The 27109-nt window shown below is 40.7% G+C and overlaps 1 protein-coding gene across 7 annotated transcripts; it reads right to left on the bottom strand.

The window, feature by feature from the left end:
• Window positions 1–1988: 1988 nt before the first annotated feature.
• LOC310884604 (merlin-like) lies at window positions 1989–26764 on the bottom strand. Of its 7 annotated transcripts, XM_083806593.1 has the most exons (21): window positions 26673–26764; window positions 26261–26326; window positions 22812–23177; window positions 21744–21869; window positions 21324–21441; window positions 19561–19686; window positions 19025–19150; window positions 14549–14632; window positions 13680–13748; window positions 13375–13457; window positions 12315–12390; window positions 11736–11873; window positions 9882–9956; window positions 8978–9091; window positions 8412–8534; window positions 7633–7850; window positions 6633–6735; window positions 5739–5866; window positions 4996–5146; window positions 4105–4314; window positions 1989–3122 (listed from the first exon to the last, which is right to left on the bottom strand). In XM_083806593.1, exons 4-21 carry the CDS (start codon window positions 21785–21787, stop codon window positions 3087–3089), a joined length of 2022 nt encoding a protein of 673 aa, XP_083662719.1. In that variant the 5' UTR covers window positions 21788–21869; window positions 22812–23177; window positions 26261–26326; window positions 26673–26764; the 3' UTR covers window positions 1989–3086. The 7 variants fall into 7 exon arrangements, with proteins under 7 accessions (XP_083662719.1, XP_083662718.1, XP_083662720.1 ...); XM_083806592.1 differs by lacking the exon at window positions 26673–26764 and having other exon boundaries at window positions 23026–23177; window positions 26261–26608; XM_083806594.1 differs by lacking the exon at window positions 26673–26764 and having other exon boundaries at window positions 19025–19147; window positions 26261–26601.
• Window positions 26765–27109: the final 345 nt, after the last annotated feature.

Here is a 27109-nt window from a genome sequence, read left to right as displayed (position 1 = left end):
GGGTTAGAGTAAGTGGTTTTTCAGAGAAACAGAAAAGAGGGCTGTGGAAAGTCATTCACATCCACACCGAAGATTAAAACTCACGGTGTTGCTCCAGGAACAGACTTCCTCACCCTCCAGGTGATCTACTAGCACTTCCTCACTGTTACAGTATTTTCTTCTATTTTTGTTGTTGTAGCTTGAGACCAGAACATTGTGTCTTATCCAGCATGGAAACAGAGGAGGATTTTGTTCTTTCCTCCTCGCAGTAGCCCTTTATGTAGCTGTAGGCTTCTCAGGCCTCTCACCCTCTTTAGAGCATACATTTCCATGTTGTACAAATTTATCAAGCCTGTGCTTTTTTCACATAGCATTAATGGAAATACCAAATAGTCAGGACCTGTGGCGTCCCACAAGTTTCTGGCAGTCAGGGGTGCAATCTGCTCAGAAGGCCATTTTCACAGCCTGATCGTGACAATGATGTGTCAGGACTATTACAGGATTTTTCTGTAATACTGTGAGCTAGCTCATACCCATGGGACTAAGCTGTTTGTGCAATAATCACTTCTCAGATTATAGCACTTACACATTTTGAATTGCCATCAAGAATTATGGCAGGTTAAACTCCAGGAAGGGAATACGAGCAAGCTCAGGCTGGTGTGGGAACTGGCAGATATTGCCAATCCTTTTCCCATCCCATAGCCAGGTCCTTCTGAGCTATTGTAAAGCACATCTGAACAGTGTGGCAGAGCAGCATTGCAGCACCATCTGCTGACAGCTGCCTGCAGGTCCACAGGCCTTCAGCACCGTCACCAACTCCAGCCTCAAACGTTTGAAGATGCTGACAGCATCCTTGGATAAATACATCACTCTTCAGGATGAGGAATCAAGCAATGACTGATTAGCATCAGAAGCGCCAACATACAAGTATAATTGTTTCAAGTATCTATTTAGGTTTTAAGCAAATTAATGCCCTTGTGCACTTCTCTTTGCAGTGCCTTCCCAGCAACACAGTACCTCTGATTTCACCTGTTGTTCTGCAAGCATTTTTTGCCTTTTTTTTTTTTTAATCACCTTTCAAACAACACCTGTACAAGCACACAAGAATGTGGTGCTGCAGATTAGCAATGCACAGCAAGAATACCTGTGAGACAGCAGGCTGAGAACAGCTTGTGGAGATAGGCTTCGTTTTTAATCTGGCAGCAGTATGGCCCTGTCCTCCTTTTCAGTGTGACAGTACAGGATTTCACCAATCGAGTCCAAAGAAATTAATAAATCCTGTATGTGGAGCATTTCACTCCTGCCATGTCCAATGATGCAGCTTAGATACAACAGTGAAAGGAAGCCTCAGCACACGTGGCAGAATGAGGGTATAAACTTCGTCATTTGTGGCAATACCAAGAAAAAACAGGAATACAAAACCAAGAAAATGCTAGCTCTCCTTATCCCGCTCCTCTCCCCCTGCAAAATCTGAGAATGCCAAGTTCCAAGTTGCTTTTTACTGCTTTCCCCTAAGACTATTTCCTACGCCACCACTGTCCAGTTCTGGCCAGTGCTACCAGCTCAACCTTGGGGCCCCCAAAGCATCTCCCTCTCCCCTTTATGTCTTCTCTATCTCACAAGGATCGCTCCTCCCCAGACCAATCAGAAACTATAGATGTAATAGCCAACAGCCTGCAAACATCACAGGAGAGCCATAAAGAGAATTAACAGCGCTCCCCTTCCCTGCCAGCCAGCAGCAGCAACCACTCTTATGGCTGGGAAAAAAAGACACCAGGACACCGCTGCAGATAGCTGTTCTGTGTATCTTGCAGTGTAACTGTCAGGACTGCTAAAAATCTGAGAACAGAGCTGGCTACAGATGCTATCTCCCACTGTGCTCTCAGTCTGTTGTAGATGGATACAGAGGGGATTTGCATGTTTGTTCTTGGAACTTGCCTTGTTAATGTTGTTGCAATATTGACACACCATTCGGTTCAAAGCTGTTACTAGCAAGTGAAAATTCAAGCTTTTTATTGAATGTATTTTTTATTCTTAGCTTTTAGAACTAGATATTTAACAACATTAACATCCATTTTTTACATCACATTTCACATGCTCAGCTGTGCTACTACTTTAGCTACAGCTGTGTATTGTCTCCGCTTCCCCAGAAATCCTCAGACTGAAGATTTATTGGTCAAACAGGCACTTAAACAAATACAAAACTAGAAAACGCAAGTAGATTTTACTAATGAGGCAGACATTTTGCTGCATGCACCTCTCCATCAGAAGCAAGTCCAACTTCAGCAGACACCAATAACGTATTTTGTCTTTGTCTAATTTGGAAGCTGTGTTACAGAGAATTGGGAAACAAGTTAATGTATGCAAAGTTTGCTGGAGCGGCAAGCAACAGAAAGTGCTTGATCTAGTCAGAAACTGTAGAGAGAACAGAAGCTTTGCATTCCAAACAAAGGATTCCCCCAGGAAGGAGAGGTATTTGAAGATGTCCAATTCTACATCTGGAATTACAAGCTGAGATTTCTCACAGAGAAATGCAAATCAATTAAGTGAACAGAGAAACTTTGGGAGGAAAAGGAAAATATTTGGCAGGCAAACACTAAAACGTTGAACAGCTCTGTGAGAGTCATGCCCTATGGACAGGACCAAAACCAGAATTAGTCTATTGTGGAGGTAAACACTAAGGTCACGTACAATTTATTTTTTTTTCCTCATCCCAAACATCTCCAAGACACTTGCTGCCTGGCATCCTTTCTACACACAAAGAGTACCATGCTGGTAAGTCAGTGTGTAAAAATACCCAGGGGGAAGGTTTAGTGAAGTGTAAAGTGTTTTTTCAAAAGTGCATAAAAAGTAAACAATGCTCCTTTGGGTTTGTATGTTTACCATTGGACCCAAAGACACTAGCCATTTTACACCGGCAGTTTTAATGCTCCCAGCTTATGTTGCCTGCCTGGAAACCGAATGGCACCAATAACGATAGAACCACGTCTTTATGCCGATGACTGTCAGGAGACAGAGCTGCACAAATGTCCTCGCATAGCTGCATTTTGCAGCAGCCAAACAGACAGTAATCAGGTTCTACCCGTCTGGTAAGGAGACGAGACTCTTCAAATGTAGATCACATCCGAGTCATGCTGTTGAACCTACATGCAAATTAAATAAGAAAAATTAGTTCTACTTTGAACTCCTACAGAAAGCAAAGCCTACTTTGTTTTGGTCTAATTCTTCCTTTTTGTCTGATGGGAGCCTTTTCCAAGATGCCCTGCAAATGGTTTTTCTTCCCTCTTGAAACAAGCCTGTTTGCCTCACAACTGTCTACATTAGGTTAGTCTTAAAATATTTTTTCTCTTATTTGCAATAGAAAGAGCTGCTTCCTCAATTGCTGCTACACTGAACTGTTTTCCTTTTAGTTCTAAGTCTACAACCCTGTAGGTTCTGATCTTGGAAGTTATATGCTAGACACTCTGACTGATCCTGAAAACCCCCAGTTTTGTTCATAGAAAACAGCAAATACATCAGGCTTACTTTATTTGTAGTATCTTGCACAATTAGCATTGCCTGAAGAAAGCTGATTTCCTTCCATATGTACAGGACTGCACAATCTTACAGTCCTTCTTGAACACATACTATGTTCTCCACTCCAGTGAAGTTTAAAAAATTGTTTTGTTTTATAAGACCCAGTTCATTATTATTTTAGGATTCTTTGAGAGAAATGAGAGAAGAACTGAGCTGTAGGAAATCTAGGCATTTATTGATGTCTTTATCCCCATCCCTTAAAACCAGAAAGATTGGCACAGTGTTTTAAGTTCTCTCAGAGCACCTTCTCATTTCCAAGCCTGGCTGATACAAATGAAATTTAACAAATCCTCCTACTGCATATGGGCATCACTTTCATTTACCAAGGCTTAGATCATAAGTGAGAAAAAACAGGTGGCCTCAACAGCCCTAAATGCTGCTCCAGTGCAGGGCCTCCAAACCTGTGGAACAGCCATGCTTTGTGACCTGTCATTTCAGAGGTTGTGACAGAGCTGGATAAAACCGTTCCCTAAAGCCAGCCATTCTTTACTTCTTTGAATTCTAAAACCTCTAGTCAATATTTGGGAATATACTTATAAATCTGATTACCTTTATAATCTGTTTTCTGGATCCTGTGCCTACACTATTGGCAACCAAGGAATTTGTTTGAAAAGATGACTTTTCCACTGGCACTGCATGCTGAATTTTGTTGGTACAAGGCCAGCTGCTTGTAGTATTTAATGAGTAAGCAGGGAAAGGTCTTTGAAGATTTATATCCAATGAATCTCCAGTTTCGAAGGTTTTCATCCATGACGGGGTCTTTAAAAGAAAAGAACACATGGAAATTTAATGCCCTCTCTCCATCAACATTCATTAAGCCAGAAAACATCAAATGCATAGCCAGCCAGAGCATACAGGCCATCTTCCCTCAATTTTTCCAAGCCACCCTTCTCTCTCAAACAGTTTACTCAGGGCCATTTTTATTACATGTGGAGCAAACTGGAAATGCAAAGACAGCCCTATTCTTCCCCTGGTTCAGGAAGAGTGTTTATGTAAGTAACAAGAAACTTATGACCAAGATCTGAGTTTAGTTCCTCACTGCCTGAAGGGGGGGAAAAAAAAAAAAAGCCAAGACTTTTACAAGAGATTAATAGCAACCACAAAGCACGTGAATGAGAATGTGATGCAAACTATGAGAAACCACATTTAAACGCATTAAGTTACAAGAATTTAGTTTGTTCCATGACAGTAAACCTTACTGTGATTTCATAACCTGCAAAACAAGGCTATTATTTTTTGCTTATGTTACTGATATCCTGCCAGGGAAATTTTTTTTTTTTTGACATGAGTAGTCCTCTTCTCTGTTCATACTTAAAATATTTTAGTAGCAAGGGTCCTGAAGAATGTGCATTGAATTGAAATACAGCAATTACCTTTGGCATACATACATATACTATTCTCATTATGCCGGAAAAAGTGGCAGGTATTTAGGATACGTACATTTCCTAAGGAGCGATCCAAGGATCCCAGTACTTCAGTCCAATGAGAGTAAAGCCCAGACTGTTTTTCTTCTAGCTTCAAAGCATGAATTTCAGACTTCAGTTCTTTCAGTCGATCTTCAAATTTTTTGCTCTTTTCTAAGTAATCTAGCCTGTAGTCCACATATTAGAGACAAAAAGCTTACTACATAACTCAAGAGCAGGGGTTGGGGGAAGCAAGTGCACAAGGAGAGAAGAGGCGGTTCTTGCTTCATTTTGCCTTTCTTTTCTTGTATTGGCAAAAGGAAGTCTGGCACGTGTCTGCCTGACTCCCTTGCTCCAGTGAGGTGGTTCACTTCCACTCCTCAGCATTCACAAACTAACTTTTCACGAAGAATTTCCCTCCAGACCAAGAGAGTAAAAGCCCCTTGGTATCGAAGCAATACCACACTTTAACACTAGAGGGAAACTTCTGTCCTCTAACATGTTGTTAAAGAACTTCATGCCCGACCTACTGGTCTCCAAGACAGGAGGGTTCTTGATCCGTCATGGGTTGATGGCACCACAGAACTTTTCCTCTTTGCAAAACAGCTAGTTTTACAGAGACACAACCTGCACCAGCTCAGTAAAAGGCCTCCAGTCATACATACAAGGAGAAGGCCACCCTCAGTTGTTAAGGATGTAACCTATGATTCCCAGAGAATTTTTCCTTTCTGTACTTTCCACGATTAATCTCATTTATTTACACCATAAGCATATTGATACCTCTCTCGCTCTATCTCAAAGGAGAGTCTCTTCAGGTCAACATCCTTCAAATCCAGCTTGATGGACCCTTTGTCAAAGTTGGCATCTCTAGTGTCTGTTGGCAAATATTGCGGGTACTTGACCATGTGCTGAAAGAGGCAACACAAGCATTGTCAGTAAGATTTGATTGTTTGATTTTGGTTTTATTTCACCTGCTTCTTCAAGAGTGCCCTGCTGAGCCATTTCACAAGCTACCCATGGATTATGAGAAACAGATGCTCCCGAAGACCTTCCCCTCTATTTGAGTGGCCCCAGATGAACTGCCAAAGTCCACAGGCCACAGACCTAAGCGCAGAAAAGTACCTTAGCTGCAGGGTTCCTTATTTATTTCAGCAGAGAATGGAAATCCATTCCCAGCGAGACTGAAGTAGAAGAGAGTGTGGCACAGTGCCTTAGCAACAACTTCTTGCTGGTGACAGCTTCACCTGCTTTGCCTGAAGATACTCACAAGGAATTCACATGCCAGGTTCAGTACAACCACCTCCACAAAGTATTGTCTGAGATGGCACAAAGTCAGTATCAGGCATGAATGCAGGCAAGACCATCTCTGCTTCCCAAAACCTAACACAAGTCCTGTTTTGGCTTTTGTTTGGTTAGAGTTTTCTAGTTGTTGTATTTTTGTTTTGTAATATTTGTCTCACCTTTATCTTCCTGGCTCAATGCCCTTAACAAATACAACTTCCATTCCAGCTACACTGTGTTCAATCACCAGCTAGCCCTCTACGTGTTTGTCTCACAGCTAGATGTAGACATGCCACAACCTAGCCTGATGAGGCTACAAACATGAAATTAACATATCTCCCAAGATATATAATCTCCCAAGATGAAGCAGTGCCCAGCAGAACAGAAACTTACAGGATAATTAAGCCTGGTGATGTCTAATAGCTTCTGCTTGGCTTTCCGTTCAGCCTCCCTGGCTTCATGCAGATCTTGTTTCAGATGCTCTGCTTCCTTGGCTCTGCAAGACAAATATCATAGCATGAATGGCTGAGGATTTCCAGCATAGAGCAACACAAAGATTTCAGAGTTATGCATCTCACTAGTTTCTGGAGAATAAGATCCATTACTCTGAGTGATTCCTCTACCCAAAGACATTTGCAGTAAGATAGTCACATGGAGAACCAGGCACAGCACGACACAGGCTTTGAAGGGCAATCCTGCAGGAACTGACTGAATCAGTGTTTTTTCTACTCCTAGTTTCCACGGGTTCAAAAATGACCTATTGAAACAGATTCTTCAGGCTGCCAGAGATCCTCCCTGAGATGAGGAAGGGTGCAACATATCTGCTCTTTATTTTGGCAAGCTTTTTGGCAGCATCCTAAAACAAGCAGAAAGCCCTGAACAACCTCTGTCAGCACTAGTCTGCTCTGCATCTTCAGGCAGCACAGTGCTATGGAACATGCAAACTCTTGCAGCGTGGTTTATACTCCACATGAGTTTACCTGGGTTATACTGTTCAAAGATCTGGAAGGGATATGAGACACCATTACTTAGTAATGATGAAAAGTTTCATAGCTTAGGGGGTATACAGGTTGTTAAACTTAGGTAGCTAGGTAACCAGTGCTCTTTTGATAATGTTAAATAGAAGATGCATTCTGGATCTTTAATACTAAGCATTTCTAAAGCTTTCCATTAGGATCCTTTGTAAACTTTTTGACCTGCATCACAACCACTGGTAACAGGTGGAACAAACAAGGCACACAAAGGCATTTCCACTCTGAAGTGTGTTGCTTTGGGAAAATTCCTCCCTACTGCTCTCCTTCCCCCTCTACCTCCCACCCTCCTAAGAAAGTAGCATTCTCTCTGCCCAGGCAACCCAGTAGGGGCTACACAATCACGCTCAAGCAAATCTAACCTCCGGTCAGACTCCTTCACCAGCTTCACTGCTATCAGCTCTGCCTCCCGCATCTTTTGCTCCATCAGGCGTTTCTCCTCCTTGGTTTTCAGAGCTGTTATCTCCAGCCTCTGTCGCTCTTGCTCTGCTTCTGCAGCATTCTGGGCCAGCAGTTTAGCCTCCTCTTCCGCAATCTGAGCTTTCTCTGCCAGCAGCTCTGCTGCTTCCTGGGATCGGAGCTAAGAGAAAAACTTTTTGTAGTTACTCTGTCTAGCGTCTACAATTTCACCCTTGCAGTCAGTAAGGAAGAAGATATCTTTCCTGAACAGATCAACGGATAAATATAGTAATCCCTAAAATAAAAAGTAAACAATTGTAGGGTCTGATGTTCCTCCTCTGCTCCAGAATTGCCTAACTTCCTTCCTGCCTCTCACTTTTATACAACAAGGAGACATTTGTTCAGAGTTGGACAAAGACATCAACCAAAAATTGTCAGAAGTTGCCCCCTTCAGTTGCCAGTGCCACATGCAACATGCACTAAGCCTTCTTTCTCCCACTTTCAGCTCACAAGGTTACTTCCTTTCCTCTTTGCCTGAAGAAAGTGCTTTGAACATAGGGAGAATGGCTCACAGCAAATTCCAGCCTGCCTTCTCCACCACTGACCAGAAACTGTCCAGCCTGTATAAGCCATAACTTCTAACACCTCACAGAAGCCATAAAAGAAAAAAAAAAAAAAAAAAGCTTCCAAACCAAGAAAGTCCCTTCAAAGTGCAAGAATATTCAGCTTACGTGCTACTCACCAGGGCCTCATTGGCCTGCCTGGCTTCATCTTCCAGCTGGAAAAGACGCCTTTCCAGCTCTTCTTTGGCTCGCTCAGCTTCTTCTCGGAGCTGCTTCTCCCTGGCCAGCCTTTGATTCTCCATCTGGAAAGAGAATGAGAAATACCACATTTGTGGGTTTGCAACAGAATCTCATCTGGGCCTGAGGCAGCACAGCAAATGAATCTACTGACGAACGGACTGCTCTCTAGCTGGTGAGCTGACATTTAGCAGAGATGCAATGCCGAAGCTACTTGCACTTCAGCAGCACTGAACTCCACTAACTGGTAACACTGGTTATTTCAGACTGCTGGAAGAACACTTGCATCGATCTGTTACGTACCCCAAATCTTTGTGATCAGCTCTTCAGTTTCACAAACATCACTTACATCCTCAGATGCCGCATACACACTAGAGCTGTTCCCACACTCAATCCTGCTGCACTTTCTCACCTCCCACACACATATTGATGCAGCGCATGGACAGCAAGGGCACCAGCTGGAATAATAATCAGTGTTTTCAGCAATAGAGGAGCAAGAATAATCTACCTTTTTTCTAGCCTTTTCTTCCCTAGCTTGTGCTTTCATTTGCTGGATCTCTATTGAGTCCACTTTTCTTCTCCTCATAAACAGGTCGTGGTTTCCAATGCACAACTGCAAAATCTGGATAGGAAAAGCAAAGCAAATGTGATTGTGACATAGCTGCACCCCATCCAGAGGGGCAGAAAGAGTCCCACACCAGTCTCACAGGACAGAAGCTAACACTTCTGACTTCAGCACAAATGCTGGCAGTTGCTTCCCTTCCAAGAAAAGTGACACCAGGGCAGGCTCATACTCAGGTACCTAATAGATTAGAAAACATCACAGGATGAGGGGGTTCTCCTTCCATCCTTCATCCCTGTCTGGTTTCAATTTCCTGAAAAAGAACAGGCAGGGGGTCTAGGCCAGGAGTACACAGGAGGCAGCTATGTGGGAATGGTCAGCTGTGGTGGCCCCCCATCCACAGGGTCATTGAGAAGCGATCCAGCCCCTGTGGCTGTGCTAGGAAGCAGTTAGTGATAATAGAATTAGCAAGTTGACTAGGTCCATTCCTTGTTGCTTCTCCCAGAAAAGGAGAAGCAACAGCTGATTAAAAATCCACAGCAGCCAGATAAGCAGACGCTGCAGTGGGCACTTTTCCATACGCTACGTCCTCCCCTTCCACTAACTGGATTTCCCTTTGTGATTTGGGCCTTCTTTCACATCTCACTTTTCACCCATCATCTCCCCTCCCAGCAGGGAGAGGACAAACATATGTACCCTGACTTCCCAGGCAGAAGAATCCTATGGAAAACATGTGCTGAAACTCAATGCTCCCTGGCCTCTACATCGGTTTCACAGACAAACATTTCTCACTCAGGTATCACTCAGTACTGCCAGGCCCGGTTTTAAAGGAGGAAAACAGGACACTTACCAATTTGTTTACTTTTAGCTGAGAGGAAAAAAACTTGAAGACTTCTGCTTTTTTGTCAAGAGGTTTAATAGTTAACTGTTCAGACAAAAGATAAAAATAGAGGAAGCAGTGAAAAGGAAGAAAAACAAAGCTGAAACTATTTAATATTAATGCAAACTTTAGTCCATCTCCACTTCTCTCCAGGGAGGCAGTGATTTATGCCACAAATACAGGGAGAGTGATGCAGAAGTGTTTTGCTCACAAGAATCAGAACCAGGGCTGTTCTCTGTTATACAGGTTCCTCATCTGCTCATCTAAAATAGCAGGGCATTTTAGAAGATAAAGCCTCTCACAGACCCACACCTCGTGCCAGTTTGGAGGGTGTTTTTCATAACAATACCACCTGTGCATTGCAAACTATCCTGAGAACGCTGAAGCAAGCCCTGGTTATCAGGAAAAGAGAATACATTAAGAATATGACTACTTCTGGAGATTAGTAACGTCAGGGAGATGTCAAACACCTCTCTGAATCCCAATCATTTCAAGTGTAAACAAAACCTATTACAAAGGCCTGAAGGATTTATTCTTCTGACCACGAGATAACAGTACTGAAGCTCCTGCTTTCTCACATTTCCAGTCCTATCTCCCAAGCTGTTTCCAGAGGACATGAAAGGCTTTCATGCTGCCAGGTCAGTACACACAGTTTTACTTCATGTGCTGAGCTCAGTTTGGCTGCATAACAAAAAAACAGCTCCATTCTTTAAGATCCTGCTCTCTGTGACTCATGGGTTAGCACTCTATTCCTATAATTCATTCGTAATGCAATGTATAATTTCAGGCCATCTGAGTCACCAAGATCTTAACATCCTACAGCCTGTTTCACCCTGTAGGTAACAGCTGGTTTAATGTGTTGCCTTGTGAGGAGCCGAACTGTGAACATGACGCCAAATATAGTGGAGCTTTCATACAGGACTGCCCAATTTCCCAACAATAGGGAGCTAAAGCAGCTTATTCACGGACCAGAGGGGAAGTTTAACATCAAGAAAACAAAACTCTCTGGAGGTAGAACTTTCCTGTACGCTGCCCTGCCTGATTTAATGTATGCACAGCTAAGCCTGGACAGCAAATCTCATCTTCAGTGTTTTTCAAATGGTCCACAGAAAGAAAGGAATAAGCCACATTGTCCTTTGGCTGACAAATTCCAAGTATGCTGGTACCAATGTGATTTTTCTGGTTTTGTTTTTCTGATTATAGCCTTCCATGCAGCCACATGATTTCAAATAACTCCAAATTTCACCTGCTCCCCACTGTACTTTCTTCAAGTATAAGATGGGCTCTGAAATCACAGTGAAATTGTAATGGTAGGGCTGTGCTGAAGACTAAAATCATTCACTGATAAACTAGTAGAATTCAGGCAGAAAAACACGTACATCTCCCTGCATGTCTCCGCTTGCCAGTGTGCTTCAAACCTCATCTATTGGGACAACTTCTGCATGCAAAACTAGCATTAAGTCTTTACAGATCATCTAATTCCTGCTGAGATAACTAAAGTCAGCCGTGATGGCATTCGTAATATCTATCTTTTACAGAGACCAACACTCTTGTTTTGCAAATGACAAGCAGCAGGGAAGGAAACAGAATAGTGGGCTCCACAATTTTAGAGAGCTTAGAGCAGCCCTTGGCTCCTAGGGGAACCGAGATTATGCAGCACATCGGAAAGGCAAGTTTGTTAGGAACTAAAACTGTAACAGAGCTCCCTAGGATTTACCCCCCTCCCCCAAATTATTTAAACAGAGACCGCTTTCAGCCTGTTCCAAGAATCCCAGTCCACACCCTTGCCCATATAAAAAGAATAATGTATCAGAGCCATCATACCTCCTTCTCACTATAGGAAATGTTTCTGATAGCACTCCACTCAAATGACTTATTTGGAGAGAACCTGTTATTAATGCTGTAGATATGAATACCTTTGGCATCAACTCCAAGTAGGAGATCTGTATGGTTTTTATTTTGCTAAAAAAAAAAAAACAACAGATATCAGTAAGTCCTATTTATAGTGACATTAAACAACTACAGACAAGAACCACAATTATTCTAATAAACTGATATTTGAATTTTTAAGAAAAGGCTGTTCCTACAAAACAGATTATGAACGTTGCTACTATTAGCTAACAAACCCAGCTGAATAAAGCAGCTCAAATTTCTAGTTTATTTATCCTTCTTCCTATTACATACCCAAGACCTTTGTCAAATGATAGAACATTAATGTTTACTGTTGTATTCACCTACTCAATTAACAGGCAAGTAAACCAAGTCAGGACAATCACTACAGTGCCCACCCGCAGCAGAGAAAAGCAGAACCCTGAAGTCCCAGCTCCAAACTCCCTGGATGATTTTTAAAATGGCACTACCATCAAATACAGCAATAGCAAACTACTAAAATAAAGTACTTACAGCAATGGGAAAATAATTGACACCATACATTTCCAAGTCTTGGGCAATTTTCAAGTAGTTCATCTCAGCTTCATCCCTAGAGAATAAGACCGATTACAGCAGGTGACTCCTATCCAATCTTTCTGTCCTGACAGTGTATTTCCCACTTCAAAAAGAACAGGCATCCTGGTCCTTTGTGCTTTCATTAACTTTACTGTCTTACCCTCAACAGAAAAAGGATAATAAAAACACCATCTCTACAGAAGACAAAGCTGTATCCATTTTTATTTGAGTCAGTTATAGCGCAATCTTTATTAAAATTCAAGTCCAGTCTTATCCTTGTATGTTAGTTTTGCCACTCCATTATCACCTCTTGGAGATCTACTCTACCACTATTCTCCATAACATGAGGATATTCCCTTCAGGAAGCAGAGTTTGTTGAGAATGAGTGCTTTGGGCTTAGTCCAAATAAAAGTAAGTCTCTCCACCCATCGTTGTCCTCCCTCCAAACTGAGGCACCAAGTCTTGGGGAAAATATTCAGGAAAGATAGTGCTAAGAAGCATTTAGAACAGCCAAAGAAAAATTGAACTGAAGTGTTCGGAATGGCTGCCTCTGGGTGCCAACAGCTCCTACCTCACATTTAATTGAACTTCCAGGCATGCTGAATGTGTTAGAAGTAGCTGAACACCCACATGGAACCGCACCAAAACTTGGTCCTGGAACTATGATGCAATGTCTATACCACTTTGGTACCTTACTAAGTATGTGGACACCTTTTTGAACCGTGATTTTAACAAGGTATAAAATATCAGATTTTAAACATGTTAGGTTGTGAAGCTCAGCAAGAGCCTAACTTCTCTGTTAATTTTAAACCAAGATCAGTTTACAAGCACTTGGTGCCCTATACCAGATACTTTTTACCCTAGGTGAATAGATTTTTTTATTAATAAACAAACCTAGCAGCATAGCTTGGAACCCAGGATCTCTTTGCTCACTTACAAACTCCAAATTTCACTAAAGACAGCAAATAACTAGTTACTGAAATGTACAGGATTTCCAAAGAATGAAATTATTTCATACCTAGCAATACCCCTGTGCTCAGCATACCAAGCAGTAATCTTTTCTTCCCACATCTCTGCTGTCAACTGATACTGCCTGAGGACCTAGAGAGAAAGGAAGAAGTTTGTTTCCCTTTGAAGATACAAATATGTGCGCTTCCTCTCCCAGGCAATGTGAATGCAACAATGCAGTTCACAGCTTGGTCATTTCAGCAAGTTCAAGGCAAACGCAATCAGTATCTAATGCTCGGGTTAGTCCAAAGCAGTACCAGCTCTTCATCAAAGCACAGATTCAAAAGTTTGGTTTTATACAGAATAAAAACTTACCCGTTTGGGTAAAAGTTCATCATGGGCTAGAAAGCCTGGCTCATGAAAGTTCGGGTCGTAGTCACCATACTGTCCCAAGAAAAAAAAAAATAAAAAAAATTCAGCTCATTAGATGCAGAATGCTGAAGAACTTTCTGGCTGCAGTTTGATGTAACTGCTCGAGACAGATGTTGTTTTGGTTCTCCCACATACAGTGTAAGCGTAATAAAACAGGCTCCCCTCATCTGAACCATCTGTAGAAGTTAGTTCCAGTCTTTGTGCTATACATGTGGTTCCAGTGCATCCCCCTAATGCGGCCTGTAACCTTACGCTTCAGTCCTAGCCTGCACCTCTTGGTAACTGAAGATGTAAAGGGATCTGCCGCGACTTCACATCCTTCTCTGAACTAGGGAATATATTGTGGAGTGTATGCTCACTTCCTCCTACTGTATGTAGGCTGGGCTGCTGCAGAGGGCCAGCTCTGCTAATTTGTGTTCACCTCCTGCCATTTTATGAGCTGGGCTCTTGGTGGCATGAAGGTAACTATGTTCTGAAAGATACTAAAGAATATCACACCATTGTAAGCTCATGGTATCAGCATCTCTGTATCCCTGGACACTTTAATAGCATGAAATAATTCCAATTGGGAGAAATAATTATATTAAAATGCTACATCAAAAGAAATCCTCTAAACTGTGAAAGCATAGTATAAAACAGCAAACTAATTTCTTCCTCAAATCCTTGTAATGGCATCTAATGCTTATTTTTCCAGCTGCACCTGTGCCTCCCAGCATGACCTATTTTAATAGCAAAGTTTAACACTTGTGTTCTACATACCACCCTGTATATGTGTTTGTTAAAAATAAATAAGAGCACTGCTACGCACAGACCTTGGCCTGAACAGCATAAGAAGCCAGTAAAACTGTTGCCTCTGGAGAGCAATAGATTTCTTCATCCAGTATCTGTTTCTTCACCTAAATCAGAAGAAAAAGAGAACAAGTTGAAGAAGCTCATAGTCAAGACTTATGTCAGGCCTGAAATGAAATTAGACATGCCTGGACTATAACTTGGCACCAACCATCACAAGTTAACAGCAACAACAAAGCGGCATTCAGAAACACAAGAAACCATAACATTACATTTAATGAAAATAACTTTTGGAGGTTAAAGTGTTTTAATTCTAAGTTCATAGAACTGCCAGACAGCTATCTTCCCACATTTATATAGGGAGCCCTGAAAAAGAATCTGCTACAGAACACAGATTTATTATCTGCACTTCGTTCCTTTTAGCATTTTTTTTTTTTACTTCCTGCTTATGATAGTTAGTTCTTCCTAAAGTTTGTTCAGCACCATGAATAAATTAGTAAGTGCATATTATCAGAGGCTATCAAAAAACTACAGAAGTACTGCAAGCCCTTTCCTGAAATTTTTCTGCTAATGCCCCTCGCAGAGATTAGAGGCCTCAGACTGAGGGTATCTTTACTCCAGTCTAGCAGTACAAAATGACCTGTATTTCCTGGCTTCTGTAGGTTGCCAAAGAGCATAAATGGACCTTCTATACTAAAACTTGCCTGTAAATTATAGTCCTAGAAATAAGCATGAGAGCTGATGAAGTATTTTAATTTCAGAAAGACAATTCAATGAAAACATAATCAGCTGTTACATTTTCAATCACATTATTCAGCTTGGAATGACAGAAAAACGCCTCTTCCATAAACCAGCAGAAAATTGTTAATATTGGTTCATTGGGCATTTTATTATTCTTCCTTCATACAAATAGAATTAAGGACCTTTCTCACACTCGTTTTTATTACCAACTCATTTCCCAGAATGAAGCTGTACCATTTTTACCTTCAGCATTGAATAAGGGTAGGTATGCTCCTTAGCTATTGCAAATCATCATAACTTCTTTGTATTCAGCCATACTAAATGTGCTACACCAAACAATCATTTGACCTGCCATCTAAAATAGCACTAAAGAGCTACACAACCACAACAAGAAAGAAATTTAGCTAGAAAAAAAACCTAGCTTTACAACATGTAACACATCCAAATTTTAGGTCAGGATGGACCTCTGGAGGCCACCTAGTCAAAGCAAATCCAACTAGACCAGATTGCTCAGGGATCTGTCCACCTGCCTGCTGAATGTTGTCAAGGACAGAGACATTATACTAAAACCATTAATAGAATCTTTAAAAGCTTTCCAGAAGAATGAAGGGCACCTCACAAAGAGAAACTGCCTAATAGAGCATTAGATTTATTCAGTTACAATGGTCTAAGCACAACAGTAACATAGTGCCTTAAAAATAAAAGCACAGTAGAAATGGTAAAGAGTCTTTTAGCGTTCTTTTCATTTTAGTACTCCATGGTGCTAGCATCATCAGAGGTGTAATAGCTTGTAAGACGTTGCTTGATTTTAAATATGTTGGGCAACTTTTACCGGGAAACCCGAAGGGGGAAGAATAAATTAATCTTCCCAAATCATCCTCTCAGGTGTAATGTATTTAGCCTACTAACAAGCACAAGATAAGAAAATTTTACATAATGCACAGACTTAAACGTTTCCAAAAAAGAAAAATTACCTGAGACAATGCTTGAGCTGCCTTTACAAAGACACTTAGAACTGTAGGTGCTATGAACTGAAATGAACCATCAAGAAAGTTTTTCTTTTGAATTTAGTCTCTGGTGAGCACAATATATAACCTGAGTTATAGTACAGGGAAAATTCTTTCTAAGCTGTTAAAATGGAAAGAATGAAAAGACTTTTCTTCCAAATTGGAAAGCTCTGGCTTTCATACTCCTTGGTGCAAATAATACATTTCAGAATTGAGAACAACTTAAGATAAATCTCCTATAAGTGTCTGGGTGGGGTTTTTTTTGATCATTTCTATAAAGTAGTATAACAAAACATCCTTGTAAAAGGAGTAAGTTATCTGATCATTAAACAGAAAATGTAGCTTTAGTCATTGATGTTTATTCACACATTTAGCAAAAAGACGTTATGCCACATTAACATCTGAAGTCTGAATAGTGAGTAGAACTGAAACCTGTAGGCATCCAGATGTCTGTACATGTTTTTCCTATTGGCATCCAGGTGTGATCTTAAGTTCTTATAGCCAGGAAACTTCACAAGTCCAAATATGTTTCTGTCTTGTTTTTCTACTTTGGAATGAGAAGAATTTGCTAATTGCATATCTGCTAGTCAAGGCAGGTTCAAGGAGAAAAAGTGAAAAGAAATCAGGATTAAAAGAGCAGGAAGAGTTCTGCCCCCTCGCTCCTTTCCAGACTTAGCTTAAGAAGCAAATTTCCAAATGGTTAAGGGTTCTGGTGAAGTTCTAGTTAGTATGTTAACCTCTGGAATAACAGCATTTTCCCATTACTTCATTAGCACATCCTCCGCAGGGAACCAGTGTATTTACTGTGTTTATTTACAGATGCAGACTGATTTTACTCCATAAGCCAACCTACTTGCACAGACACATACTACTGAAAGCTACCAGAATAAAGAGTCTGTAACGTTCAGAAAATTCCACAGCTACTCAGGAGAGAAGATGGGTGGCACAGATGTTGGAAAAAACAGCTGACCACCAAGTGACCATCCCAAACTCAATGCTTGTATACCTACTGTTACAGCTACAGCCTATTGCTGCAGCTGTCTCTATGCTGCTTTACTCCTGTTGAAACTTGTTAGATAAGCAAACCTATGTATTTCAGGATGGATATCAAATTGTGATCTTTTCCCCTACAATCCCAGAAGAAGATCTAAAAAGGACAGGTTAGGTAGTTCTTGTTTTCTAGTGATTATGCCTTCTGCAGTCTTACACAACAAGATCTTCCAGTAACCACCTGGACTATTTTTAGAAGCTTGGGAGTTTTAGTTTTAGGGATAGATTGCAGTCATGGGTCTTGTTCCATCTACAGCTGATATCAGTGAAAAAACTTACTGTCCCCAAGTGCTTATCACCATTCCTTTCCTCTTCTTCACCTTCACAACTGCCACCATAATTGCTGTGTAGTCACTCCCTCACACCGTTCATACACCTAATAACAGGTCTCTTCTAATCCTTCTCGTTTTGAAAGAACTAGGTTAAGGAATGGTTACTCAAGAGGTTACACCAGCAGTTCTAAGAGAAAGATGACAAGGAGCTTTTGAGACTCTTCAGCTTAGCTGCAGCCAGAGCAGACCAGGTGACACAGTCCTCAGGATGACTCTTGAAGCTGATAAAAATGGGGACTTCACTCTATACTTCTCACCCCTGAAGGGTTAGGGCAGGAACCTTGAGAAACTAATTCCCAGACCCACAACTTTAGGTAGTGCTCCATAAGGGCAGGAAGTCTGGTAAAAATTGTGATTACCCTTAAGTGGTTTACAGATGGCTTAAAATCTAACGTTAGAAGAATCTTCACAGAGTTCTGAAAACAGAATACTTGTAAAAGATGAAAGAAGAAGCTGGTCAGGATGTCCTAATTATGCTGGGGAAAAGAGCCCTGGTGTCTGCATGGCAGTGGAAATAAATGAACAAATAAATCTGAGATTACTTGTCCTCTGAGTGTGAAAATATCAGGACCAGTTACGAAAGCACCTATGAGAGCGGCTATGGAGAAGCTGCTAGCTCAGAAATACAACACAGGAACAGGCAGACTTAGCTCAAAAAGTTCCAACCTACACAGAGTTTCTTCCCAAAATCAAAAATTGAGCATGACCAACACTACTGCCTCGTCTCCCCGATTCACATTCTAAACCTCAGTAAAAGTGGGAAGCTTTGTAAGACAAGGTCTACACACATTTCAAAGTTAAAGGGTCAGTAATTTATAACTGATGTACTTTTCCTTGCCCCACCTCAAAGAGTATCAGTCCCAGGGTATAGAATTCACATCTCCAAAACGTTTGGTTTTGCAGCCTTCCTTCTACCCTTAGTTTCAACTATAAAGTTCTTCAAGCGGTGCCACCCTTGCATGTTTTTTGTTGTGTTTTTGTTTTCTTTTGACCACAGACTACTAGGAAAAAAGCAAGTCTGGAATATCCAGGTGCAAAATTACCACTGGAACTGCTAGGTGTAAAAATCATTTTACATGAAACTACAGGTCCCAGCAATTTAACTCCCATTCCTAGCACAAACAGTAAGAGAAGCCATCATGAGAACAAAAGCCTGCAGAAGGCAAACATTCAACTTATCATCACACAAAACCACAGTAGCCAGGAGAGATGTTTGTATTTTACAAAAATGAGATATTTACATAGACAATGATATGGCTGAAGCCAGCAGAGTCATTGTGAGACTAACAACAGCCAACAAGATCAAAGACATTATAAAGGGACTGGGGTGAACACAGAAGGAATTCATGGTTAAAAAAATGTTCCTGACCTGAAGGAAGAATAAATGCTGGGTAATTTCCTGTAACAGTTCCTCTTCTACCTTCTCTGGGTAGAATTTAGCCAAAAAATGAAAGCTAATGGGATCTTCTTTGGGGATTTCTTGATCTAAAACCTGCTTAAAGATAAAACCAAAATCAGCAGTAAAAATGGTACAGAAATGTCTCAAAATATTATTCCAGAGGAAAATCAGAAGGCAGCTAATAATCCAGTTAAGGCAGCGCTTCCATGTTCTAGAAGGAAGGGCAATGCTGAGCTTTAATGTATTAACAACAAGTGCATATAGTGGTGATTATATGAATATGTGCATATATTATATATTATGAATCAGTGCATATAGCGGTAACACTTCAGACCAAACCTTATACAAGAAGATTGCATAACACAATGAAATTCAATCCTAAAAAAAATGATATCATCTAGAATTACGGGTTGTCATTTAACACATTCCTTTAGCTCCTGAGCTTAAAGAAAAAGTAAGTCTTTTACGAGTAGAAGATTGCAGGTTACTATTTTTGTTTTCTGTACCTTTTTGTCCATCTTTAACCAGGTACACATTCCCTTCATTGTATACTGCAAGCCAAAGAACCAGGTCTCCCTTAAACCAAGTGCTCGGCACACCAAGTCAAACAAGTCCTTTCCCTTCCACTTCATCTAGAAAAGAAAAAGAAAATAATACAAAACATATTTATCCTGACTGAACTTGCCGCATTTTTGGCGAGCAAACCAGGTTACCATTTGCCTTTCCCCTACAAACTATTATCTCACCTTCAGCTTGTCAAAGAAACATGCCTACTGCTGCCTACAGCAAAGGTACAAGAGCTGTAATGTTCTACTTCCTCTTCCTTTCCTTCAAACATTCAAAGCTGCAGGCATTTAATCACAGCATCAAGCACTTTATGAGCAGAGGGAATGAGGATTGTACTACTGATCTCCTAGGACCTACCAAAGCTTTATTAATATTTGTAAAAATCTTATTCAACAGTTTACACAAATTAGAGAGTCTTGAGAGAAGACCAGGGGGAAATCAAAGGAGTGTCAGTGCACAGAGTAGAAATGCCAAACAATCAAAGCAAATCCATCTTTCACATACCTCAGCTATTTCAGTGGCAACAAGCCAAGCCTTTATGCTACTCTGATTTAAATGAGCAGGAGCCTGTCTTCTTGGAGTAGGATTTAGTGCACAGTGTAGTCAGGATCTTTTTTTTAACCCAGTAAAAAAATAGCAATCTAATCTAATTTACTAGCCTAGCTCCGTAGAGAACAGAAACTTTGATTAAAGGTCCCAAAATTCACACACACACGATGTCTCATTTTTCACTGAAGAGGCTGCACATCTGTTTTTTCTGTTTGGCTACATATTAAAAGATGATTTTGTCTCATTGCAGGGTCAGCCACTAAACTTAATGGCAAAAAAATAAACTTTGGGGCAACATTTGGATGTAAAGCAGGAAGTCAACCCAGAAAAAAGCAGTACTGCAGGACAGCAAGAGATAGCAAAGGAAGGAATACATCAAGCTGGATTTGTTAACAGGATTCTGGAGCTCTGAACCAAATTTTCCAAATTCTATTTTCACAACCCTGATTGCAAGTACTCTAGATCTGTAAGTTACAGAAATGCACTGCTTGTGACTAGTATATTGTCTCTGAGGGATCAAGTAAATGAAATATTAAATGTCCCACAACAGTCATCTCTCTCATTAAAATTGCTATCCTAGCGGACCTTAGTTTTCTAACTCGCCTTCTCAAAGTAATTGCGCTTTTTTTTTTTTTTGCTTTTGTTGGATGATTAGGAATTAATCAGGCACAGTTCTGTCTCCTCAACAGCGCAGCCCAATTCATTTATCAATCGATCGCTTGCTATATATGTATTCTTCCACATTTTTCTGCAGTCATGCTTTCTCTATCCAATTTACTAGAGAGCCATAATTAATAGAAGAAAAGCTAGCTTTTACCTTTGATCATTTTTCTCTCATGCCCACATAAGATATAAGCCAGCCATTACAGCTAAAGAAAGAAACTGGCGTTTACAGATGGCGAATCACATTTGAAGAGAATTTCCCAGATCAACAAACATGGAACACCATTTTGTAAGTTAGTTTATAAGCAACATCTTAGGACCAGCTCTGACCAGACTTGTTTATCCAGGCCTGCATCTCAAAGAACCTGGTCACATTAAAAAAATGTGGCTTTTAAATGATAGCTGTGGCTTTTCAGAGAATTTTCAAGGGTACGTCTTGCTCATATAAAGGGCAATTCCAACTTTCCAGTATTTTTCTGAGGCCTCTTACCTCACAGCTGAATTCCATTTCAGCATCCACTGTTATAATTTTGACTTTAAATGTCTTTGGTTGTTTCTTCTTCAGGCCTCGGATAGACATATTTTTCAGTTTATGAGGACAGCCACACCTGAAATCAAACATAGCTGCATTTAGAGCTAGAAATACAGTAATTTTCTTGGCTATATTTCAAAGTAGGATGAGTTCAAACTTGCAGAATAAAGTCACCCTTAAATACAAGCAGTCTCTGCATGTTTGCTTCCAAGAAGATGCTCAAAACCATAATTATGTCAAAACAAAAAAAAAATAGTTTGACCTGGGGATTTACTCCCTAAAAATCAATTGCTCTAAAATATTATTCTTGTGTTTCCCTGAGACCTGGGCAAACACTAGCTTCCTACAGTACTAGAAAGATCCTCATTCAGACCTTACATTGCAAGATCCAGGGGACTGCCCCTCACTACAGCAGAGGACATCTAGGGAACCTCCAAGTCCAGCCCTCGTGCTCCATACAATCACTTGTGTCCATGTAATTCAGCATTCTCTTGCAGTGAAACTCTGCAACGGATGAATATTCAGTTTCATCAAAAGTAGAACATGGCTTTGGAGTAATGTCAGCAAATTAGACATTCCTCATCCCTTTTATACATCCATGCAAAACTCTCTTCCTCAAAGGTCTCTGTTGTATGTACCACTGTCAGTACTCTAAATGCATCTGCGGAAGCACTGCTTGTAAAAGAGAGCCACATCACACAAAGATTTACTATATCAAACCCAGCTCAATAATTTTCCATCAGTTGTCTCCTTGAGCAACTATCCTATCAAGTTTCTTGACATCATAAAATCTTAGCTCCCTGAAATTATACAAATGCCAGAAATATATCCAGTGAAATCAAGCTGAATTTACCTATTTCTTTTAGACATATAAACACACAATGATGAAAGCTACTTAGAGCACCAATTTTTTCCAGTGATTTTTCTTCTAAGATGAAATTAATGTAATTTTGCAGAAGCCTACAGAAAATTTCTTCACAGATTTTATATTCTGAATGCACTTGACTGCATGCCATCAAAAAAGAAAAATAAAGACACGTGTTATTTCCATTGTCATGAGGATTTTGTGTATACCAGCCAAACCAAACGTTGGAAGTTGGGGTTAAATGGTAGTGTGAATCCACACTCTGCAGCACTAGTCAGCCTGTAATTTTTTCTTCTTGTATTTACTTTATAAAATTAACAGCACAGTCTTGCACAACCCAGTTAGAATCTGTGAACTATACAGGTCAAGGAGAGGCAGAGGCATTACTGGTTTCCTACAATGTAAGACTATTACAGGGTGGCAGACTTCCAACCTCTTCCTAAGCAATTCCAAAATAAAGTTCTAGTTTAAATGGAAAAGTATAAAATACTCTCCAGTATTTTATAAAATATCTCGTCCCTTTCTTCTCTGCTGCTAAGCTTTTAATTGGCTTACAAATACATGGGTCATTTTCCACTTACTTTACATATGCCCCTCATCCAAAAATTTCAGATGGCTAAATAGGAGGTAAAATATATACAGAAATTTTTCTTTTTGACTTGTAAGGAAGCTGAAGCAGAGAACAGATAAATCAGGTGCCAAGTCACGTGGACATCAGCCAGACTTGAGAACAAGTACTTGAGGCAACTCAGAGTGGGGAAAAGAAGCTCAGGAGAAAATTCATCTTTCTGACACCATTGAGAGCAGCTGAGGTGTCCTCTCCCTCCAGTTGGGGCTGGTAAAGCTTCTGCTGAAGTCTTGTGTCCAGTTTGAGGTGCACACTTCGAGAAAGATAATGGGATGACTGGAGAGAATCCAAAGCAGAGCGCCAAGGGCTAGAAAATAATCTGTAGTAAAAGGAAAGTACTGGTTAGTACGGAGAAGGGACAAGCGTAATGAGATATGATAATGTCTGCTCTACACGACCACAATGGTTAGGACAAGGAATAATGGGCTTAATTAAATTGCAGCAAGTCACACACTGAGAAAAATTCACTCACCAGAATACTATAATGGTGGAAAAGTAAAGAAGTTCCGTCTTTCTGAACAAGTTAGATAAACTTCTGCCTGCAACAGCATGGCAGTATGTGCCCCCACCTCAAGACCAAGGGGAATACACATCCCTAAAGCACTTTTCCTGATTAGTCCTCCTGCCGGCGGTGCCTGCCAACAGTGCTAGAAGAGGACAGCTCGAACTGCAAAGAATTAGGGTAAACTGGTGAGTGTCAGGGATCTTAACACATGGGAGGCATATCCGAAGAAATACCAAATCCCTTCACCTTCGGGGTATCCCCCTTGTCCTGGGGGAATGCTTTTATTTAGAGGAGTGCAAAGCAGATCTCACCACTGAGTGCATTTCCTCTAATTTAGGCAACATCACAGTGCACAGTGCTGAGCAGAACCCAGGTCCTGTTTAGCATACAAAGGTGTTTTCAATTAAAGGGAAAGGAATGCTTAAAAACCACAAAATCACCACAGTAGTATGGTGTAATACGACCACAGTAATATCGACAGGGAGAGCACCATGTGAAGGCATCCAACCCAGCAGTAATTATGCCAGTAATTTTTTGATCCCTAATCTGCAAGCTGCAGCAGAGCTAACAGCAAAGTTATGTTTTAACCTGTTACATTCCCAAGCTCACTCTTGCCCATTTTTCTTCAAAAACAGAGAATTACTGTAAATAATTTGACCATGGGATATAGCAGTTAGAGCACTAGAACGACGAACCACCATGGAATACTGGGACACAAACCCTTCTTAAATCAGCTCTAGAAGAAACACCAGTGGCTGGAGACAAAAAGAGAAAAAGCTTCATAATTCATTTTTAACGTGTAATTTGAAACAGCCAATTCAGTTAAATAGGAACTTGGAGTTTGGGCCAGAACAGAACATTCTCAGAGAGTTTCATATGGAAAATGCTGAACAGATAAAATTGAACTATTTCAGAAGAATGTACTAATTTTCTCAAAATATGACAAAAACACCAGAGCCCTTCATTCTGACTTTGAAGTTATTTCTTTTTTTCTTATATAACCTGGTTGAAATGACAATATAATTTGTTCAACATTTCCAATAGCATTTTTTTCCCTTTCCAGAATTTTTATTCCATGGAAAAGTACATTCTGACTCACAGTGAAAAGACATTTTTGAATATCAAATTTTCCCAAGAAATGTAAACGGCATTTTAATCAATAGTACTGGTAAAGAAATAGGAAAGGTTTTCACACCAGATAGGTTAAATGAACGTCAGATACTGACAACATAAGCAAAAGCACTTAACAGTGAAGTTTTTAGAAAAAACTTTTTCATATAAATCTTGCCAAACAAGGCAATCTGGGTTTGCAATCTTTTGATTAAATGCAGAAGAGATACACTCTCTAGATACTTGCTAATAACAACGTTTAACTGTGAATCATGTGCAGCTTGTTTCAAGGCAATTTCTGTCACCGAGCTCCAGTGATTTATTTCTGCAGTTGCCAGAGGCATCAAAGCTCAAGAGTCAGAAGCAGCAAAATGGAATAGATTAGAGCATGTCATAACCTTACCAAATACCATATTAATCCAAAAGAGGGCAGGGTGATAACTTTCCAGCCCAGCCAGAATGTGGGAACACATAGTTCAGAAACTGTGAACGTCCACAGCTTTTCTTGCACCTTATGAAAACTAACAGAAAGATGATAAACTTTGCTTGATGAGGGGAACAGGGACAGTGATGAGGAATATATTTGCAGGATCTACACGGTCCAGATGCTGCCTTTTAGCATGTACATGGCCAAGATGAAAGAACTGACATCCACCAGCTCTAACTGGGTTATAATCTTCCCTGTTCTTGACAATAAGAAACTAGCACCTGAGCAAAACGTGGGGGAAGGAAGCTGGGAACAACAAGCAATAGCAAGAATAACTGGCAAGGCGACTCTTGCAATGACTGATGCTTATCTCTATCACTACACTAGATGGACTGTAGTGCTCCACCACTACACTACACAGTTTGTCAAAATGGGAAATAACCCACCCATCAGATACCACTTCCAGCATTCACGACAAAACGTACAAAGAAAATGAAACGAGCACCCCTCAAAAAGCTCAATAAATTCCAGAATTCAGTACGTTACAGAGACAGACACTGAGAAATACCTCAATGAATAAGCTGTAATTAACCTTGCCAAGAGTGAGAGTGCTATTCACTTTCAGTTTGGCATTTCCAAGGTAAATGGATGGTTCGCAGTACTCTCCACAGGATATAAAGATTTCCCTTCACACAGCACTTGCTCTCAGTGACTGTGCCTGAGGTGTTACCATCCAATCATGCTTTGGACGGTCAAACATCTGTTTTCACTGACACAAACGCACACAAAAAGTCAGCATCACTTTTAAGGTGAGACCTCTCATCTGTGTACAGGCTAAGAATAAATGGAAATTGTTAGACCCCTCTTACACCCCCCAAAAGCAGTCTGTCCTCCCAGGTTAAGGTCCAGCACATTGCCCAGGAGCAGCACACGTGCATTTGCTAGCAAAGTCCTTAAAAGACTGAAACGTAAAACCCCAGGGAGTGCAATGGGGTTTAAAGAAGCAAGGTTCAGGAAGCACTTTAAAAACCAACAGAAGATGCTTGATGCATCAAGTGCAAAAGCACATTAACACGGATACTACTACACACTAAAAGTCTCTTGTCATTGCTGAAACATTTACTGCAACTCTGCTGTAAAGTCCCCTGGCTCATTAGGTTTCTCCCAGTTCCTGAATTTCTACACTTAAGCTCAGGAATTAATGCAAGCAAACTGAGCACAGACAGTAAAGGAAAAGCGCTGTGGGCTTTTTACAGCTGTTGACTCAGTCCTGAGTGTGTTCCTTGTCCTACCTATGGAACGATTTTAGCCAAGAATTCACTGTTTTAAAATGGGTCAGTGATACAAATCTTGTTCTTACCTCTCAATCAAAAAGAAGTTATCTAAAGTCACCGGTTGGAATCAGAGTTACTTCACAGATCATTTTCTGAACGAAGATAAAAAGAAAAAAAAAATCTTTTTAATCCAAAATCCCTTATTTTTCAGCAAACATCAATGTCCAGCCCTCACACGTTCTGCCACGGAAAATAAAATCCAAGAACAACTTTTATAGTTGATCTCCTTCCCTTTGTTCCCCATGAACTGCAGCATGTTAGCGCCCTCTGAAAAATCAAAGAATCGCTTTCCCAGGTGATATGAAGGGCTCTTAACCATTTCCTGCCTGTGCCAGCAAGACTCCTCCCAACTTCTCTCCACTGCAATTCAAGCAGCAAAGTAAATTAGGAGAAGCCCCTGAATCTTGACTTGGGTATCTGTAAGGACGGATAGCATACTTCCAGACTTCTTTAACAGTGTTTGATCGAACTGTTTCAAGTGTCTGCAGCTGTACGAACAGCCTGGGCTCCCCGTGCCCAGCCACCTTAACGAGGGAAGCTGCAGCGTTGTCCTAGCAGGTAGGTGACATTCCCTGCCTGCCCCCTTCCTGTGTGGGACAATAAAGCCTAAACAGAACAAGCCTGAAAAGGTGGGCTGCAGGCTTCTTGCTAGTGATAAAAGGGTGAAACAATTAAAAAAAAATTAAGAAATAAGATAGCCTCCGCCTGGCACTGAGGCTGCCAGGAGGAAACTACCTCAAGCACTAGGGCACGGCCAAGGGGTTTTGCACTGTTCTACTTGTAAGGTGGTTTCTGGTTTTCAGGCACTGATTTTACAGATTTAAACCGAATTTCTCCCAAAGTAGGGACAATCGACAACAAGAAGCCAGTGCTCA

This window comes from Anser anser (assembly GCF_964211835.1).
Source record: "Anser anser genome assembly, chromosome: 20".
NCBI lineage: Eukaryota > Metazoa > Chordata > Aves > Anseriformes > Anatidae > Anser > Anser anser.
The sequence above is the reverse complement of the archived record's forward strand: the minus strand, read 5'-3'. Positions and strand labels throughout refer to the sequence as shown.

What these genes read in the sequence shown, in the direction of transcription:
- LOC310884604 (XM_083806593.1), bottom strand. Translation starts at nt 21,787, where the DNA reads ATGTCCTCTGCTGTAGTGAGGGGCAGTCCCCTGGATCTTGCAAT. An exon ending in GAGCACAGGGGTATTGCTAG is followed by an intron (nt 12,391 to 13,374) that starts GTATGAAATAAT and finishes CTTATTCTCTAG; the next exon opens with GGATGAAGCTGAGATGAACT. An exon ending in TTTGAGATAGAGCGAGAGAG is followed by an intron (nt 5,147 to 5,738) that starts GTATCAATATGC and finishes TGTGGACTACAG; the next exon opens with GCTAGATTACTTAGAAAAGA.